Genomic DNA, 18,801 nt, shown 5'->3' on the forward strand with positions numbered 1-18,801 from the left:
TTTGCTTCATGGTCATTCAAAAAACTGAATTTTATGCAAAAAGCAAAATTATTATTATTATTATTATTATTATTAGTAGTAGTAGTAGTAGTAGTAGTAGTAGTATTGTTGTTGTTGCTGTTGTTATCATCATCATTGTTATTGTTATTATGATTGTTATTGTCGTTGTTGTTGCTATTATTATTATTATTATTATTATTATTATTAATAATAATAATAATAATAATAATAGGAGGAGGAGGAGGAGCTAAATTGTTGAAAAAGAAAAAATATATCAGCCATGTCATATTTTTTAAAAACTTACATTTGTCACCTATGGAACTCGAATAAATAAATATTATTATTTAGATATAAAAGTTAGACGATACATTTCATTTCATGTTCATTGAGGAAACCAAATTATGTGCAAATAATAAACTTTATGTAGTAAATCCATATACAGTGTCCTCCACTAATATTGGCACCCTTGGTAAATATGAGCAAAGAAGGCTGTGAAAAATTGTCTTTATTGTTGAACCTTTTGATCTTTTGTTAAAAACATTCACAAACCTACTCTGCTCTCATGGATATCAAACAATTGCAAATAAAACACAGGTTTATCAAAAAAAAAAAATCTTTGTTAAATATAGGTGTGCAACAATTATTGGCACCCTTTTAGTCAATACTTTGTGCTACCTCCCTTTGCCAAGATAACAGCTCTGAGTCTTCTCCTATAATGCCTGATGAGGTTGGAGAATACACGGCAAGGGATCTGAGACCATTCCTCCATACAGAATCTCTCCAAATCCTTCACATGTCAAGGTCCCTGCTGGTGGACTCTCCTCATAAACATGTTTTGTTTGCAGTTGTTTGATATCCATGAGAGCAGAATATTTTTGTGATTTTTTAAAACAAAAGATCAAAAAGTAAAACAATAAAGACAATTTTTCACAGCCTTCTTTGCTCGTATTTACCAAGGGTGCCAATATTAGTGGCGGGCACTGTAATTATTAGTAGTAGGAGGAGGGAAAATCTAAATTGTATAAAAAGAAAAAAGATTTTATTTAATAAAACCATTAAAGACTTTTAATTCCTGAATTTTCTACCTGCAGAACTCAATCAGGTTTAAGCAATGGTCCAAGTTTTATTTTTATTTTTAAATGCTGTTAGATTCATGTTGACATTGTTTGTGCTTATTTTGAAGTTGTGTCGCTTTAGATAATAATATGATAATTATAATAATATGAGAAGGAATAAGTATGATTTAAATTCAAGAGAACAATCAAACCAAATTCATGTGATTCTTATATAAATCTTTATCATCATTTAAAGCAGTAATGTGACCGGGGGAAGCCCTGAATGTGCGTCATGGACTCCAGGCATGTGCAATAAAACACACTCCGACGTCACACCACTTCCTTAAGAGTGAGAGTGGCAGGTTGGTGAAGGCTGACGTGTTTCCTGCTACAGTGTGTAGTGAGCTTGTTTTGAGTTGTGAGGAGTGTGTGTCACGTGACGTGTTTGGTGCGCGTGTGTGGTGTGTGTTTGGCTCGGTTTAAGGCAGAGCTGCAGTTTAGTGAAGTCACAGGATGGCATGCAGGCGGCCGGGACGCTCCACGCAGCGGAAATATACACATATTTAACACATTTTGGAATATTATTTTGGGATTAGATTTTTCTGCTTATCCAGAGGGACGGACTGGAGCTCGCTGTGATTTAATGTCAAAGATTTTTTTTTAAATCAGGATGAGACGCGCTCGTTTCGGAACTGGAGGTGGAAGCGAAAGTTGAGTGTGGTGACTGGGATGGAGGTGGAGGAGTGTAAGATCTCAGTGTGGGTGTGCCGGGAGGAGAAGCTGGTGTCGGGGGTGACGAGGCGCACGAGCTGTGCGGATGTTGTGCGGGTGCTGCTGGAGAACCGGAGCTCTGCGGCGCTCGCGGGCTCCGCGCAATCCTACTGCATCGTGGAGAAATGGCGCGGGTTCGAGCGCGTGCTGCCCAACCGGACGAAAATCCTGCGCCTGTGGACGGCGTGGGGCCGCGAGCAGAACAATGTGCGCTTCGTGTTGGTCAGGAGTGACGCGTCGTTACCGGGCAGCGGGCCGCGCAGCGCCGAGGCTCGTGTTGTGCCCAGTAAAGAGAGCAGGTGCGCGGAAAAAGGCGAGCCCGCGACGCCGGTGGCTGTGGCGACGGCTGATGGGGAGATCTCTCAGGAGAAACGGCGCCGCGTGGTCCGAAAAGCGTTCCGCAAGCTAGAGAAGATCAACCAGCAGAAAGAGGAGACATGCGCGGAGGAGTACGCGGAGAAGATGGAGACGCTGGTGCACCTCGTCCTCTCGCAGGACCACACCATCCGGCAGCAGACGCAGCGCATCCGCGAGTTGGACGGCGAGATCGAGAGGCACGAGGCCAAGGTGCACACGGACCGAATGAGGCGCCACGGGATCAATTACGTGCAGGACACCTACCTTGTGGACGCGGGGGACCGCGCGAAAGCGAGTGCGAAAGTGAGCGCGGAGCTCGACGCAGACGTGATGGCGCGGTGCGACCAAGTGATCCGACTCCAGGAGCAGCTCACCGAGCACCACGCGCTGCTGGATAGACTCACCGGAGAGATCCAACAGGAGCTCGACAGGAGATGGATGACACGGCGGAGTGAAGGAGACGCGGAGGAAACGCGGCAGATCGCGCAGGCGGCGACTCCTGCGTCCGAGAAAGATGCGCGCGTAGAAGAGGAGAGGATCAAAACGCAGCTGGATACGAGCTCGTACATCGGACTGCGTTTGAACTCCGACCTGGAGGCTGTGCAGAGTGAGCTGGACGCGAGCCTCGAGGTGTGGGAGGAGAAAGAGCGCGAGCTGAGAGATTTACTGGAGAAAATGGACTCATGCGGTGGCTGCGGTGAAGACGCAGGGGAAGGAGATGCTGTGTTTACAGATGATGTCCAGCCTCCACTTCCACCACCATCTTCTGTGGACCAGACTGACTGCTGGGTGGAGCAGGTGCGAGGACTTTCAAAAACTAACCCGAGTGGCAACGATGATGACTCGGATACTGGACTGAGTTCAATGCACAGCCAGGACTCAGATAACGCAGCGGTGTGTGAGTCACTGGTGTGAGCACTGACACTGTGGAGAAGGACAACAGTCCGGGGCAGGAGGCCCAGAGGGGTTTCAGATTCCTACTCCTGCCCCTGTGTGTGGCAAATAATCTGAACAGTATACTGATGGGTAAAAGTGATTCATCAAGGAGTAGGTTCATTTTTTTTAAACAACTCTTTTTAAGTGACTCAAGTGAATCAGTTCTCATGCACAAAGCAATTAAGCTAAATCCAGGTATTAAAGAAGGTGAGGAAATCTCTCTGTCATGGGTGCCAACAATGTCGGAGTTGCTTTTTAAGTGAGCTTTTATTAAACAGAGTTTCCAACACTGATATCATGGAAATATATCTGTTACTGACCTAAGGGCTTAGATTAACTGTACTAAGTAAATAATTTGGCTGTCATGTAATATGAAAAACACCTGTGGATGTATGTGGCTATGCAAAAGTAGCAAAGTAGGTTAGCTATTTAACATGTGCTTTGAGTTTGAGTTAGTTAGGACAACATTGTAAAACAAAAAACTCAAAACAACTGAAATCTAGACCATCCATCCATCCATCCATCCATTTTCCATACCGTTTACGTTACCCAGGCAGGGGGCATCCTGGACGTGGTGGCAACCATCGCAGGTCACAATCACACACACATTCACAATACGGACAATTTGGAAATGCCAATCAGCCTACAACGCATGTCTTTGGACTGGGGGAGGAAACCGGAGTACACGGAGGAAACCCCTGAAGCACGGGGAGAACATGCAAGCTCCGCACACACAGGGTGGAGGCGGGACTCAAACCTGGATCTGTTTAATTGGTTTAAAAAATAATAATAATAAACTAAAATAAAAAAGGTCAAGTTTGCAAACCTGCTAGGTACAGATGTATTGCACAAACAAACTATTTAACAAATTAGGATCATTATTTTAATATGTACAATGATATTTCGCCTATTTGCTGAAGCCAGACTGTTTCTTAACTCTCCACCCAAACATCCCATTTTTATTCAAATTATCATTAGATTTAGAGCAGTATTCATCACAGAGAATATTTTCACTAATTACTATAAACAGACAGTTAGACAGTGAGGAATGTAAGTCTAAGGTGGTTTAAGGCGGTGAAACTGGATTGCTAAATTGTAAATACATTCTCGCAGCTTATAGACTACGTATTACCACAAACATTGCTCTATAGACAACGACACTTCAAATCTAGAGGCTGAAATTGTTTTTATTTAAAAACATACACATACTATCTACTATCTAATACTACAATATTATTTATACTAGCTTACAAATCAACTACTATCCAACACACTACTAACTAGCGGGATATATAATGTATGATAGATATTGTGGGGGAAAATAAACCAGACGTGTGTGGTTTGAGTCACTTAAATGGATTTGTTTGAAAAAACCGATTCAGTCTCCGTGCCCATCGCAACTGAACAGTTGGTGCTCAGGGAAAACGTAACTAAGGCTGATTCCCTATTCCCTACTCCCTATATAGGTGCACTACACAGACCACACAGTTCCTAGATGTTTTAATGTCTTATCACAGTGTAGGAATGTAAAAGAACAAGCGAATAGCAAACACCAAGGTGTTTAGACGAAAGTGTTAATATCGCTTTGCTTTGGGGAATGAATAAGATGTTAACATTTAAGTAGCTTTTTAGATGAAAAGTGTTACAGGAATGTTGTCATTTACACCAAACCACCCCTGTTATAGAAATATAATTACAGTGCCCTTCAATAATATTGCCACCCTTGGTAAATATGAGCAAAGAAGGCTGTGAAAAATTGTCTTTATTGTTCAACCTTTTGATTTAAAAAAAAAAAAATGTACAAAAATTCTCTGCTCTCATGGATATCAAACAATTGCAAACAAAACACAGGTTTATTTAAAAAAAAATCTTTGTTAAATATAGGTGTGCAACAATTATTGGCACCCCTATGAATTCATATAAGAAAAATATATTTGAAGAATTTTTCCACAGATATTTGACTTTTTTTTTTAGTACACCTGGGTGACTAGGAACAGGAAATGTTTCAACCATGCCTTCCTGTTTCAAAGGGGTATAAATATGAGGTAACACATAGGCCAAATTCCCTTAGTCATTCATCACAATGGGTAAGACCAAGGAATATAGCTGTGATGTGCGGCAAAAGGTTGTTGAGCTTCACAAAATGGGAAGTGTCTATAAGAAAATAGCACAAGCATTGAAAATGCCCATTTCCACCATAAGGGCAATAATTAAGAAGTTCCAGTCAACTGGAAATGTTAGGAATCAACCTGGAATTAGACATGTGTCTATATCGTCTCAACGCACTGTGAAGAGGATGGTTCGAGTGGCTAAAACTCTCCAAGGTTGACAGCTGGAGAATTGCAGAAGTTAGTTGCATCTTGGAGTCAGAAATTCTCCAAAACTACAATCCGAAGTCACCTACATCACCACAAGTTGTTTGGAAGGGTTTCAAGAAAAAATCCTCTCTCTTATCCAAAAACAAACTCAAGCGTCTTCAGTTTGCCAGACACTACTGGAACTTCAAATAGCCTTATGGAAAAGTACCTCATGCCCACGGTTAAATATGGTGGTGGCTCTTTTTAGAACTGTCACTCACTCAATGTTGTTGTTTTCTTGCACCATTCTGTGTATTTTGTTAGGATACATGACATCTTGGACTCTATAAAATATCAACAGATATTAAATGAAAACCTGATTGCCTCTGCCAGAAAGCTTAAAATGGGCCATGGTTGGATCTTCCAGCAGGACAATGATCCAAAACATCAAAATCAACACAAAAACGGTTTACTGACCACAAAATCAAGGTCCTGCCATGGCCATCCCAGTCCCCTCACTTGAATCCCATAGAAAACCTGTGGGGTGAACTGAAGAGGAGAGTCCACCAGTGTGGACTTAGAAATTTGAAGGGTCTGGAGAGATTCTGTATGGAGGAATGATCTCAGATCCCTTGCCATGTATTCTCAAACTCATCAGGTATTATAGGAGGAGACTAAAAAGTATTGACAAAAAGGGTGCCAATAATTGTTGCACACCAAATTTAACAAAGTTTTTTTTTATATAAACCTGTGTTTTGTTTGCAGTTGTTTGATTAAAAAAAAAAGTGCATTTTTTAAACAAGAGATCAAAAGGTTAAACAATAAAGACAATTTTTCACAGCCTTTTTTGCTCATATTTACAAAGGGTGCCAATATTAGTGGAGGACACTGTAGCTTAAAGCTTTAATAAGGTAAATGCAGGTAAGAGAGTTGGTCATGCTGTAAATATGTTGAAAAGCATTTAACCATCCTGCAATGTTTAGTACAGAAAAGGTTCCTGGAACTTAAATAGAACCAGGTCCCTGTTATGGAAACACGTCACTGTGTGAGGACTGAACAGGTTCCGGATGAGTTCCTGTTTTACTTTCTTATCGCACTGTAGGAGCCATGAAATAGCAAGCGAATATTTAGATTGAAGCTATTCATTATCAGTTGGTTAAGATGTTAACATTCAGATAGCTTTTTAAATCAAAAGCAGTGCAGAAATGTTGCCGTTTGCATCCAACCATCTCTGATATAATCACTTGTAGTTACACAGAACTGGAAAAAAAATACTGGTGGAAAAAAAAAACAACAACTGGTCATTCTGTAATCCTTGCAACTGACTAATCAGAGCTATTTACTAAAGCAAAGTTCCTGGAACTGTGACTCAGGAACTTAAAAAGTAACCTGCTTCTTTAGAAGTTGTTGGAAAATATTTCGAGTTCTTGAAAAGTTCCTGCATGGACACAGGTGGTTTCTACACCATTTGTAGTGCACATTACGTCCAATAGGGAGCCATTTTGGGATTCTGAAGCTTAAACAACATGCATTATCTCATCACACCAGAGAATCACATGTGTGATGTGTGAAATACTTGTGTACATGTGTGTGTACTGTTAAACTGATAACACAGTTCACCTCTAAGTGAAGCCACAGTTACTGATGTGCTACTTACCAAATAGTTACTAATTAACTAATGAGCGTAAGATCATATCCAGTGTTCTTAGACCTAAGTTCTAATAGGCTGATGTATAAATCTGTTTCCTGTGTATATAGTCTACAGAGAGCGAGAGAGATGGTGAAGAGTGCTGGTCTCATAATCTCTGCGTCACTGAATTAGGCCTATTTATTGTAGAAAAAAAAACACAAAACAAAACGACTGCACAGTTCTGCAGAGATTTCATAATGACGTCTATGTGAGATGTGTCATTTTTGCCATGTTGTGGAATTAAAGTGATGATCAGCACGAAATCCTGAGTGGATCTTGTTTTCCTGTTGTGTTGTATGTGTGTGTGTAGTGTTTGTCAGACACGCTTGTTTTTACTCATACTCATACCTACAAAGCAGTGAGGCGGTGAGTGATGTGTAATGAATAATCAGTGCGAAAGCACACCTTTGTGCAGGTTTCGGAGACAGAGAACGCGAGGTTGACTGCAGACACTCAGGAATGTGCCACTGCACAACGTCTTTAATCCTCTTTAATGCCCTCTCATTTTCCCATCATGCCGTCCGACCAAACAAATTAAGATCAACATTGCAGTCACACAGCAGCTCGCCAAGTCACTATATCATAACTATTATTACAGAAGATATATATATATATATATATACACTCACCATCCACATTAATAGGAACACCTGCATATCGATGCAGTTATCAAATCAGCCAACCATGTAACAGCAACACAATGCATAAAATCATGCAGGTACAAGTCAAGAGCTTCAGTCAATGTTCACATCAAACCTTGAGGTGGATGAGCTATGTACAACAGCAGGAGTCCACATCAGGTTCCACTCCTGTCAGCCAAGAACAGGAATATGACGCTATCACGGGAACAGACACACCCGTACTGGACAGGTGAAGACTGGAAAAGACCAGGTGATTTTTTTTCTAATCTTCACCTGTCCAGTTTGGGTGAGTCTGTGCCCGTGATAGCTCATATTCCTGTTCTTGGCTGACAGGAGTGGAACCTGATGTGGTCTCCTGCTGTTGTAGCTCATCCACCTCAAAGTTTGATGATTTGTGCATGCTGAGATGCTTTTCTGCTCACCACGGATGTAAAGAATGATTATAAAGTATGAGTCACTATATCCTTCCTGGCAGCTCAAACCAATCTGGCCATTTTCCTCTGACCTCTCTTATCAACAAGGCATCTCCACCCAAAGAACTGTCACTCAGTGTTGTTGTTTACGTGCACCGTTCTGTGTAAGCTCTAGAGACTGTTGTGTGTAAAAATCCCAGCAAATCAGCAGTTTCTGAAATATTCAAACCAGCCCGTCTGGCACCAACAACCATGTCATGATCAAAGTCACAGAGATCTCACTTTTTCCTCATTCTGATGTATGATATGAACATTAACTGAAGCTCTTGACCTGTATCTGCATTATTTTGTGCATTGTCTGGCTGCCACATGATTGGCTGATTAGATAACAGCATAAATGAGCAGATGTACAGGTATTCCTATAAAAATAGACAGCGAGATTATACACAATGGTTAAAAATTATGCCAAAATACATGCCATGGTAGTTATCCAAGTCAAATGCATTATTACACACTGGCCTTGATATCATTTTTGCACTGTGTTGACAAATTTAACCCCAAATCCTGATCAAGCATTGCAAAGGAGCTCTTTTTTTTAATCCAGTTTTGGAGTTTAGGGCATACAATTTAAAACGCTGATTAATCTGATGAAGGCTTTGATGTGATTTGTTGTGTTTGTGTTTCCCAGCATGTTGTCCATATAGACGTTGCTCATACACGCATCACTTGCTCTGATGAAGCACCGAGTCTGACTCAGCGAGCTCCCTTAGAATGAACGCATTATCTGCCGTTAGTGGCGTTTCATTACGCAGCATCGTGTAGCCACTTAAAAGGCTTTCTGAGTGATGCGGCTTTGATCGTAACCCCCAAAATTGTGTAGTTCGAGTGGATTATGTGTGTGTAATGAACCTGCAATGATTGAAGATCTTCTTTGAAGATTCAACAGATAATTTATAAAGACCACCAATTCACTGTGCATTCTCCCTAAACACAAACACCATTATGGTGATAAATGAGCTGTGTGGGATTTTTTTTTTTTCCCTTTCTAATCTTTATAAATGATGAAGGGTCTGTGGTCTCGAGGCTCTTTATGGATTTTAAAACTGACCGAGGATCAGTATCAGGACTGAACACGTCCTACACGTCCAGAAAGAGCAACACGTCGTTTTTTATTCGTCATCGGCCAAATCTCGGCCAGCTGCTGATCTGATCATCACCAGATCATTTGGATGAGGATTTTCAGTTCATCATTCAAAAACCCCTGATAACCTACTGTCTTTTATTACTAAATACTTTATGTCCCACAGTGGACTTCTCGATTCTGATTGGTCAGGTGGTGTTGATTAACTCTCTCTAACAGCAGCTCTGATAGTAGTTCTGACTGCAAGGCAAATCACTAGTTTATATATTTCAATTAATAGATTGAAGACGTGATGTTACTTAACCAAGCAAGCTTCATAACATGACAAGCTACATTTGTCGTCTTGTTAACTTAAGAAGAATGCCGGTTCATAGCTGCATAAGTGAGAACAGGAACTTTCTCGGCATTAAATGTAATTATAAACGGATAAAAAGTATGACGTCATTCTTTAATAATATTTATTAAAATGTTTGTGTTTACAAATTGCTGTGTCATAAGAGAAATAAAACACTTTGAGGTGTCCTGTTATTGGAAAATATCGGTAACAGTAATATTGGTAACAGTAGCTCAGCTTCTCCACACCACCCCATCGTTGATTATTCTCCTATAATAGCACACCCACAAATGTTTAATTCCTTACCTAGTAATAGTGTGTCGTGGTAATTAGGTTATTTAATTAGTAGCCTGATTGTCTGAGTTGTGTAGGTTTCAGTCTGTACAGGATTTCGCTAATTATTTTTGTGATCGTTGCGGCCAAAATGCTTGAATTTGCGATGCAATATTTTGTGTTTTTTGTGTTTTTTGTGCGTTTTTATGGAAAACTCCTTGAATTGGCGAAACTGCAATTGCACGAAATAGTTTTGCACGGTCTTTCATAGTGATGTTTGTTGGTAAATGAGGCCTTTTTGCTGTGTTCATGTTTGACGCTCGTGAATCAAGGGGGCTTTGGCTGTAGGTTGTGACGGCGTCACATGGCACATCTTGGCCGGAAAATCTGCTGAAATTTTGAAAAATTGCAAGCTCCTCTGAATATTGCAGAGTATCCTTGATTTTGTGTTCATTTCTGTGATCGCAAAATGGCAAAATCCTGGAGGGATTGTAGATTTGAGTTTTTCCCTTTATTAGCTAGACCACCAAGTCCTCACTCTTCTGAACTCTCCATCCTCTACAAAATGAGTTGAATCCCCCCCATTCCTGCCTTGCACATGAAGCTCCACCCACAGAACCTACAGTGGCTCAACTACAGTTAGCATTAACTAACAGCGATGACATCACTTTCAAGCAAATTTGGACATTCAACACTATAAACAAACTAAATCTGTCTCACAACGATTTATGAGGATGTTCATTAATGTTTACGTCATTGTTCCTTTTTTTTTGAATAATAAATATATAAACGTATCTACTCAATTTGTTATTTAAAGTTGGATATTCAAACAGTTTATACGGATCACATTTACAGATCTGTCCAGAAGCAACGAGTTTCAAAAGCACAGAGTGATCTTTCGCTCACGGGAGAATTATCTGGCTGCGCTGTGCGCTTGCTGAATTGAGACTGAGATGAGGGTGGAGTGAAGGAGTGTTGAGAAGTGTCTATAAAATGACTGACAAGAGGCCCGTCCAAAGTCAAATAAACATTCCCGACTGTAATAGTTTTGCAAACGGGTTTCCTGAGCCACGGAATACATTTCTGCTGAGGTCATGAATTAAACCATTGTACTTGACCATAAAAATATTGACTATTGTACCTTTAAAATGCTGCCTTCAAATACAGCGTTATTAAGTGATTCGCGGTGCATATAGAGCAAGGTGTTAGATAAACTGTCCAAATGAAATCACGTAGTTCAGTGTCTCTGTGTGTGTGTGTGTGTGTGTGTGTGTGTGTGTGTGTGTGTGTGTGTGTGTGTGTGTGTGTGTAGTGGGAAAATCTGTTCTGATGGCTCAACCTGTGTGTTTTAGCTAATTGCTAGCTGTCTTGCTCTCTCACTTCCTCCAACATTAATTTGACACGCTGTTAACAAAACGACTAATCCCGTTCACATTCCTGTGAAAGTAAAATTCCCACCTGAGAGGTTTTTAAACAATAGCTGGGATTATAGCAGTAAATATCAGCCTGCTCAGGTGAACCTCCACTGTATTAATGACCTCCAGTTTCTCACATCAGTGTGTGTGTGTGTGAGAGAGAGATTTACATACAGGTGGCTGTAGCCTCTACACACAGAAACAGACACGCACACACACACTGACCACTTGAGCCTTGTGCAAACTGCAAGCCTATATCAGTAAAACAGTATATACACTATATGGCCACAAGTATGTGCACCCCTGAATATCACACCCATATGTGCTTCTTCCCCGAACTGTTGGCACAACGTTGGAAGCACACAATTGTATAGAATGTCTCGGTGTGCTGTAGCGTTACAATTTCCCTTCACTGGAACTAAGAGGCCCGAACGTGTTCCAGCATGACAATACCCCTATGCACAAAGCCAGCTCCATGAAGACATGGTATGTTAAGTTTGGTGTGGAGTCAACCCCACTGAACACCTTTGGGATGAACTGGAACGCTGAATGCACCCCATGCCTCCTCACCCAACATCAATGCCTGACCGCACTAATACTCTTGTGGCTGAATGAACACAAATCCCCACAGCCACGCTCAAAAATCTAGTGGAAAGCCTTCCCAGAGGAATGGAGCTTATTATAACAACTCTGTGTTGGATGGCTGCCTATGGTTTTGGACTTTAATGTCCAAAAAGCTCTTGTAAGTGTAATGGTCAGGTGTCCACATACTTTTGGCCATAGTGTATATAACTTCTAAAATGTAGGCCACGCCCCCTGCCTGAATTTGAATCTGATGCTGGGAAAGAAATTGTGCTTTAAGTTCTGCCATGACTGTTCTAGCTCTGTGACGTCCTTTTGTCCAGTTTAAAAATACCGTTGTGTCAGAAACCACTTAAACAGTTTGAGGTGAGGGTGTGAAGATTTAGACACAATTCATATGATGTTAAACTGGTAGCTATAAGCTATAACATCTTAGCAAGATTAGCATCGTGGCTCTAGTACAACCTGTCCGACAGGAAACGTGTGCTAGCTGATTTACTAGCTTGCGTGAGGAGTAAATTGTGAACGTTAACGAGTCTGAAGCTTAATGGATTGTGACGAGACTGACAGTGCTGGAATAAATGAACCAAGTCAAGGAACTAATTCCACTGTGACTGCTTACATGCAGACAAAAAAAACACGGGCTGAACATGCAGAGTTATGCATGTGACACATCCTGATGTTTGTGTGACTTGATGACAGATCAGAGAGCGAGAGAGAGAGAGAGGAAGAAAGAGATTTGCGTCTAATCTCTGCAGCATGAATGTAAACAGCCTTTAAGCTGAAATAGATTACATAGCTAACATTCTCCGTTACGAGCTCAGGCTTCCTCAGTGCATCATCACGTCTCTCAGCTCCTAGCTTTCCCGTTCCACTACACTGTTGGATTCCTCGGAGCAGTGACTTGTAAGGAGCGGCTGAAATCTAACAGGTGAGTTATACATTGACCAGAGCAAACACATCCGGCCCACTGCCTTGACCTTTCCTGCTCAGACAAAGACAAATGGACTCGGGGAGGCGGCGTGTTCCTGCACACAGCTCAGCGCTGATATGGGAACTGTAACTCCCTACAGAACCTCTGATCCTAACCAGAGTAAAACACCAGACTAGGAGCAAACCCGCTCTTAATGTGCACCTATTATGCTTTTTCAAATATTACCTTTCATGTACTGTGTTATAGAGCTGTTTGCGAATGTAAAAAGACTGCAAAGTTTCAAAAATTAAAAGTGTACGAAAAACTGAGTTATTGGCTCCCAAAAGAAGGAACCGATTCTGAACAGCTGACACGAGTCGTTTTAGTAATTCCAGAATTACTTCCCGCACTAAACTATGTAGGTTTGTAACAAAAAAAACCCTGTCTCTGGTCTTCATTGGCTGCTCACTGACAGCTGTAGACCAATCACAACAAACTGGGACATCTGACCAATCAGAGCACAGTATGCTCTCTCATTTAATGAGTCATTGTGACACTGGGAAAAAAAAAAGTAATGCTGCAGTTTAAATTATGAGCACATTAAAGTGTTTTTTGACCTTGGATACATGTAAACGTACTGTATGAGACCGCAAAAACAAAATTAGGCAGGTTTCAAAACCATAATAGGTGCGCTTTAATGTGCATGTACACTAGCAGTCAAAAGTTTGCATCCCCTCAAAAAAAGTTCAATGTACCCTCAATTTCAAATTCAAGTTTTATTGGACACCTACACAACCCTACACAGTACGACGTGCAGTGACTGTTCATGACACAAAAATAGAATGTACATAAACCAGAATTTACTTCTATGCAGGTAGGAAAGGAAACTATTTAAAAACATATATTAAAAATACGATGCAAGGGATACAGAGATCGGTAGCAGAAACTACGACTGTATTTTGAATAAGGTGCAAATATGGGCAGTCGTTTGTGCAATATATGCTGAGGTAGTGTGTGTTGTGCAAAAGTCCAAGCTCTAGTCCTATGTGCTGTATTTAATGAGTTATCTACAAAAAAATGAATTCAACCATTGGAACGGTTCAAAATGAAGTCAGTGTATTGATCCTGATATGAAGCAGAGTTACTGTTTTATTCCTCTTATATCACAGCAATTTGCCAATGACTAATTTATTTTTTATAAGTTAATAAGACAAAAATGCAGCTTGCCATGTTATAGAGACGTTCACGTGTCTGAAAACTTTACAGCTTTACAAAGACTCCTATTATAAATACTAAATAGACTCCTCACATCAAACTTCAGCATATCAACAATTCCACACTTTATGTGGAACGTCCACCATACAAATCCCTGGTACTAGAGAAAGGGTCAAATATTAAAACGAGTACAGATTTACTTCCAGAACTGCTGTTACAGAAAATTAATCAACACCTTCTGATCGATCTGACTTAAAACTGTAACCGTTGATGCAGGCCTAATGCTCAATTACTGAATTAACAGAATTTAATGTGTGCGCAAACCTCAAAATTTTCCTAATTATCCTTACATGTTTTTTTTTTCAACATACTGTATTCCCCAGCTCTATCCAACCATAAATTCGTCATATGCGATATAGCAGATGAAATGCTGACAGACAGCATTGAGCTAATTGTGCCGTTTCTTTTAGTTTCCACAATAAAACAAAAATAACGAGGCCAGCTGACAAAGTGTATGATTCATATCAGCGCTGTCACACAAGAATCCTGTCACGACAGAGATGTTTAGGTTCTTAAGAAGTGCACAGTGACGAAAAATATAAATATTTGGACCGAACGAAGACGGTGGCCAAATTGTGCAGGATTACACTTCTCAAAATGTTTTCCAGCAACGTGCTCATAAAAATATATGTATAAGCAATAAATAAAATCTATACCAAAGAGAAAAATGTTTGTGGTGGGAATTTTTTTTTTTTTGAAAGCCTTGATTTTGAGAAAACTATTTTAACTGTGTAAAAATGTTGACCAGGATAACATTTTGTTACATCAGAACATAAACTCAAAAACTCTACTTTGGCTTCTTGTTTTACTGAACGTAAAGCTTTTTAAATACCATATTTTTAATTAGACTCTTTCATTTACAGTACAGCTCCAGGGACCCTGGGTCAAATCAAATTCTATTGGTCACGCACACAACTATAGATAGTTTGGCGTGCAGTGAAATGCGTTTTGCCTTTTATGTCCGATGACATAAAACAGAATTTACTTAGCTAGATTACACATTAGGTATTATTAGTTATTAGTTACACTAAGAGAGAACCAGATTGGAGTTACATCGCCATTCGGGAATTTAACTGTGCGAGGAAAAACAGTGACTGGCAACCTGGCAATTCTTCGTCCATCCAGTATTGAGATTGTATCTTGTAATATAAAATGCACCTACATGCAGAGAATGGGTAGAATGTGTGTGTGTGTGTGTGTGTGTGTGTGTGTGTGTGTGTGATGCACAGTTAAAGCAAAGAGCACCCAAACAGGTTCCTGAGGTGCAGAGCGAGTCAGGACAGTTGCACAGAACAGCATGTTCTGCAGTATATTAGACATGTGTGTAACACCCTGCACCACGAGGCTTCAATCAGCACTGCAATAAAACCACCTCACAGTCAGACCACACCCCCTTCATCCATGTCTGTTTGATGACTATACGGTCACTGAGCTTTCAATGCATTCTTGATTCTGATTGGTCAGGAGGTGTGTGTTACAGATTATTTTTCTGTAACAGCAGCACAGGATTATATCAATATCAATGCGCTCATTTGAATACATTGTTATTTCTACAGTAACAGCGAATTGACAGAACCTTGCACTGCAAACGCTCCACAACATCTAAATCTAATAACAAATGGATTAAAAGTGGTATATTCATTGATATGGCGAAGTTTTCTGTAAGGAGATTTTGTTTTATTTAACACTTTTGGAAGGAGTCTCCAGTGTCGGCAAATTGTCGAAACCAGAATGATTTCTTCAGGACAGAGGAGGTGGCATTTTGCAGTCAATCTATAACATGAGAAGCTGCTTTTTAATGTCTTACTAACTTCAACAGAGAGGAAAAAGAGATGCTGGAGAGCGAACGTTAAGTGAGAACAGGAAAATAAACAAATAAACAAACAAATAACTATCTATGTGATTAACTTGGTATAAGAGGCAATGAAGCAAGTGTCTCTAACCGTGTTAAACTCCAAGGTAGGGATCACAAAACATTATCTGTAAAGGTGCTGATAGAAAAAAACAAATGCACTACTTAATAACCATGCTTAAATGAAACTATGCAATATCCCTGAATGAGCTCATTTGTTACAAAGAATATCATACCTCAAAGAATATCATTTGTTACATGTGTTAAATCTATTCATACACTATAGGCCATCATTTTTTGCTCGTTTTCACGAAGGGTGCCAATAATTCTGGATGTGGTTAAAATTACTAGGATAAGTCAGGATACAATCCAGATACAAGACACAAACAGGAGTGAATTTCTAGGCTCCTTTCAAAACATTTTCCTTATGAATGGACGGGAACGTAAAGAGGAAGAGGAATGTCGGAGGAAAAAAGGGTTTCCGTATGAGCACTCTTACTCCAGAGCAGAGCAACAGGTCACGCAGAAAGACGTACAAGACGAGTTTTAATCAGAGTTAATCTGCAAAAAAAAAAAAAAACCTGAAATGTTCAATTACATTAAATGGGTTGCTGTTCATTCAGTTTTAGTGGAAAACACTACAGATTTAAAAATACACATTTACCCAGGTGTAATCACACGGTCCCAAAATGTGCTTTCTGTCTCAGGAAATCTGGCTACGCACACGCACACGCACACACACTCTCACACACACACGGCGGATGTTCATTTTCACAGCACGCCTCTGTCCCACATCCCAGCTCGAATCTCAGGAAGCAGATGGCTCCTCTGCCCCTTCCTGTCCTACACACCGTTCCCACAATCCAGATGAAAGTGTGAAAAAACCCCCACCAAGATTAGAGATAGAAGAGAACACACACAAAAACAGGTTATATTACTCTACTGTACTCTGCAGTATAACGGATAAAATAATAGTCATGATTATTTCACTACTGAACTTAAAATGATGTATCCTGATTATTCAGCCTTAATTCAGTTTAGTAATAAAACTGGTAATAAAAAATTCGATCAGGTTCTTCTTTCACAATGGAAATGATCAGCCTTATTACACACATATTTATGGTTTCGCTGTTTGTATTTATATTAGGGTAGGAGTTGTTTGTTTAACATTAATGGAAGGAGTCTCCAGTGTCAGGGCTTTGTAGCAGTCTCTGTAAAGCTGTAACTAAGTTCTCCTCAGTGTGAAATGGAATTTTTACTTTCCAGTTTCTCATGACATGACGAGCTGCGTTTGAGCCGAGAGTGAGGGAACGATTGTTTATATATATATTGTTATAGCGTAACTGATAACAGGAACCAACTTGTTTTGTGATCGTTCTACAACATTCAATTCAACCAGAAATGGATGAAAAGTAGGACGCTTCGCACTGGGCCTCATCACACCATACTGTCGTTGATTATCTTCCTCTCGCAGCACATCCTCGAGTGTTTTAATCCTCATGTAATGATGCAGCTCGACTCTATACGACTGTGCATCTTAACCATGATCATTTCATCTTTCATCCCCTGTCTCATTCTCACCGCCACATCAATTACGAAGGCACCATCATGAAGCTTCGACACCTGCTGTAAACACACACACACTTTCTCTCTGTGCTCAGGAAGCTGGTAATGAGGAAAGCGGTAAATAATTAAGCTCACTCTCTCTCTGTCTGTTTTTCCAGCAGATGTTGGAGCCATATACACTCCCACTAAGCAAAATACTTCCCTATTCACTGCATCTGTACTGTATTTGTGATGACCACATAAACAAACGTTGAAATGTTTTCCATTTCTGAGAAAACGCTCACTCAAAGCTCATGTACAATGGAAGTGAAAACATTTATGGAAAACTGATCAACACTAAATCGCTATAACGGATCTGACTGTGAGGGAACAACGTAAGTGATAACAAGGACTAACGTGTTTCGTGGACATTCCACAACATAAATGTAGCTATGAAAGGCTAAAAAGTATGCCATGTTCTTTAATAAATAAAAGCTGTTGGCAAATTGCTGTGATAATTGGTCTAAGAGGAAAAACACACACCAGGGCATGCGGTTACAGGAAAATAACCAACTTTGGGATGACAGTAACAGGAACTCTACTTCATGACAGGCTGCACTTCACTACACTAATGTTGATTAATTTCCTATAATAGCACAATAAAGTTTTTATTCCTTAATTATATTTACGGTATAAATGACTAGGGCTCACTTATAGAAATATTGTGATTTATAGAGATTTAGAGATTGTATATATATTTTTTTAATAATAATAAAATGACTGGAAGCGGCTGATTTAATGTTACTATTTAGTACTTTGTAAAAAAAAATCTTTGTAAAAACAGATTTTACTACACAGCTTTCTCAATGTTACCTTTTTTAAACATTTATTTTAATACATAAAAAATGTAACAAAAAAAATTACAGATCTTTCTATACAGATTTTCAGTGATCATTTTTATCAATAAAAATAATTTCTATTTTATCAACAATTAAATATTTCATTGATAAAAATATAATTTTTCTAATGTAAATTATTTTTTGATAGATATCAAATAACATATCAATCATTTGTATTTTAAAATGTAACACAACACTAGTGTATTGTTGGATAATTATTCATGAACCTATATATTGTGATACACGTTGTTTAGTTGCTTATCGTAGAAATATCTTTGAGAATCGTGATGTGATATTTTGCTCATATAAGCCCCCTCTATAAGTGAGTATAAGTAGCTAGGTTTCCTGTTTTTGTTCGCAGCACAGGGAAAATGTGCTGAAGTTCTTAAAGATAAAGAAAAGAAATGCTGCC

General features: G+C 39.7%; 1 protein-coding gene across 1 annotated transcript; it reads left to right on the forward strand.

The window, feature by feature from the left end:
* The first annotated feature begins 1,394 nt into the window (after positions 1-1,394).
* rassf10a (Ras association domain family member 10a) lies at positions 1,395-3,408 on the forward strand. The gene has a single exon (XM_053631588.1). It carries the CDS (start codon positions 1,785-1,787, stop codon positions 3,096-3,098), a length of 1,314 nt encoding a protein of 437 aa, XP_053487563.1. The 5' UTR covers positions 1,395-1,784; the 3' UTR covers positions 3,099-3,408.
* The last annotated feature ends 15,393 nt before the right edge of the window (positions 3,409-18,801 follow it).

This window comes from Ictalurus furcatus, chromosome 8 (genome assembly GCF_023375685.1).
Source record: "Ictalurus furcatus strain D&B chromosome 8, Billie_1.0, whole genome shotgun sequence".
NCBI classification, from domain to species: Eukaryota; Metazoa; Chordata; class Actinopteri; order Siluriformes; family Ictaluridae; genus Ictalurus; species Ictalurus furcatus.

Bases quoted from the DNA above. Each gene is read 5' to 3' on its own strand.
- rassf10a (XM_053631588.1), top strand. From the start codon at position 1,785: ATGGAGGTGGAGGAGTGTAAGATCTCAGTGTGGGTGTGCCGGGAGGAG.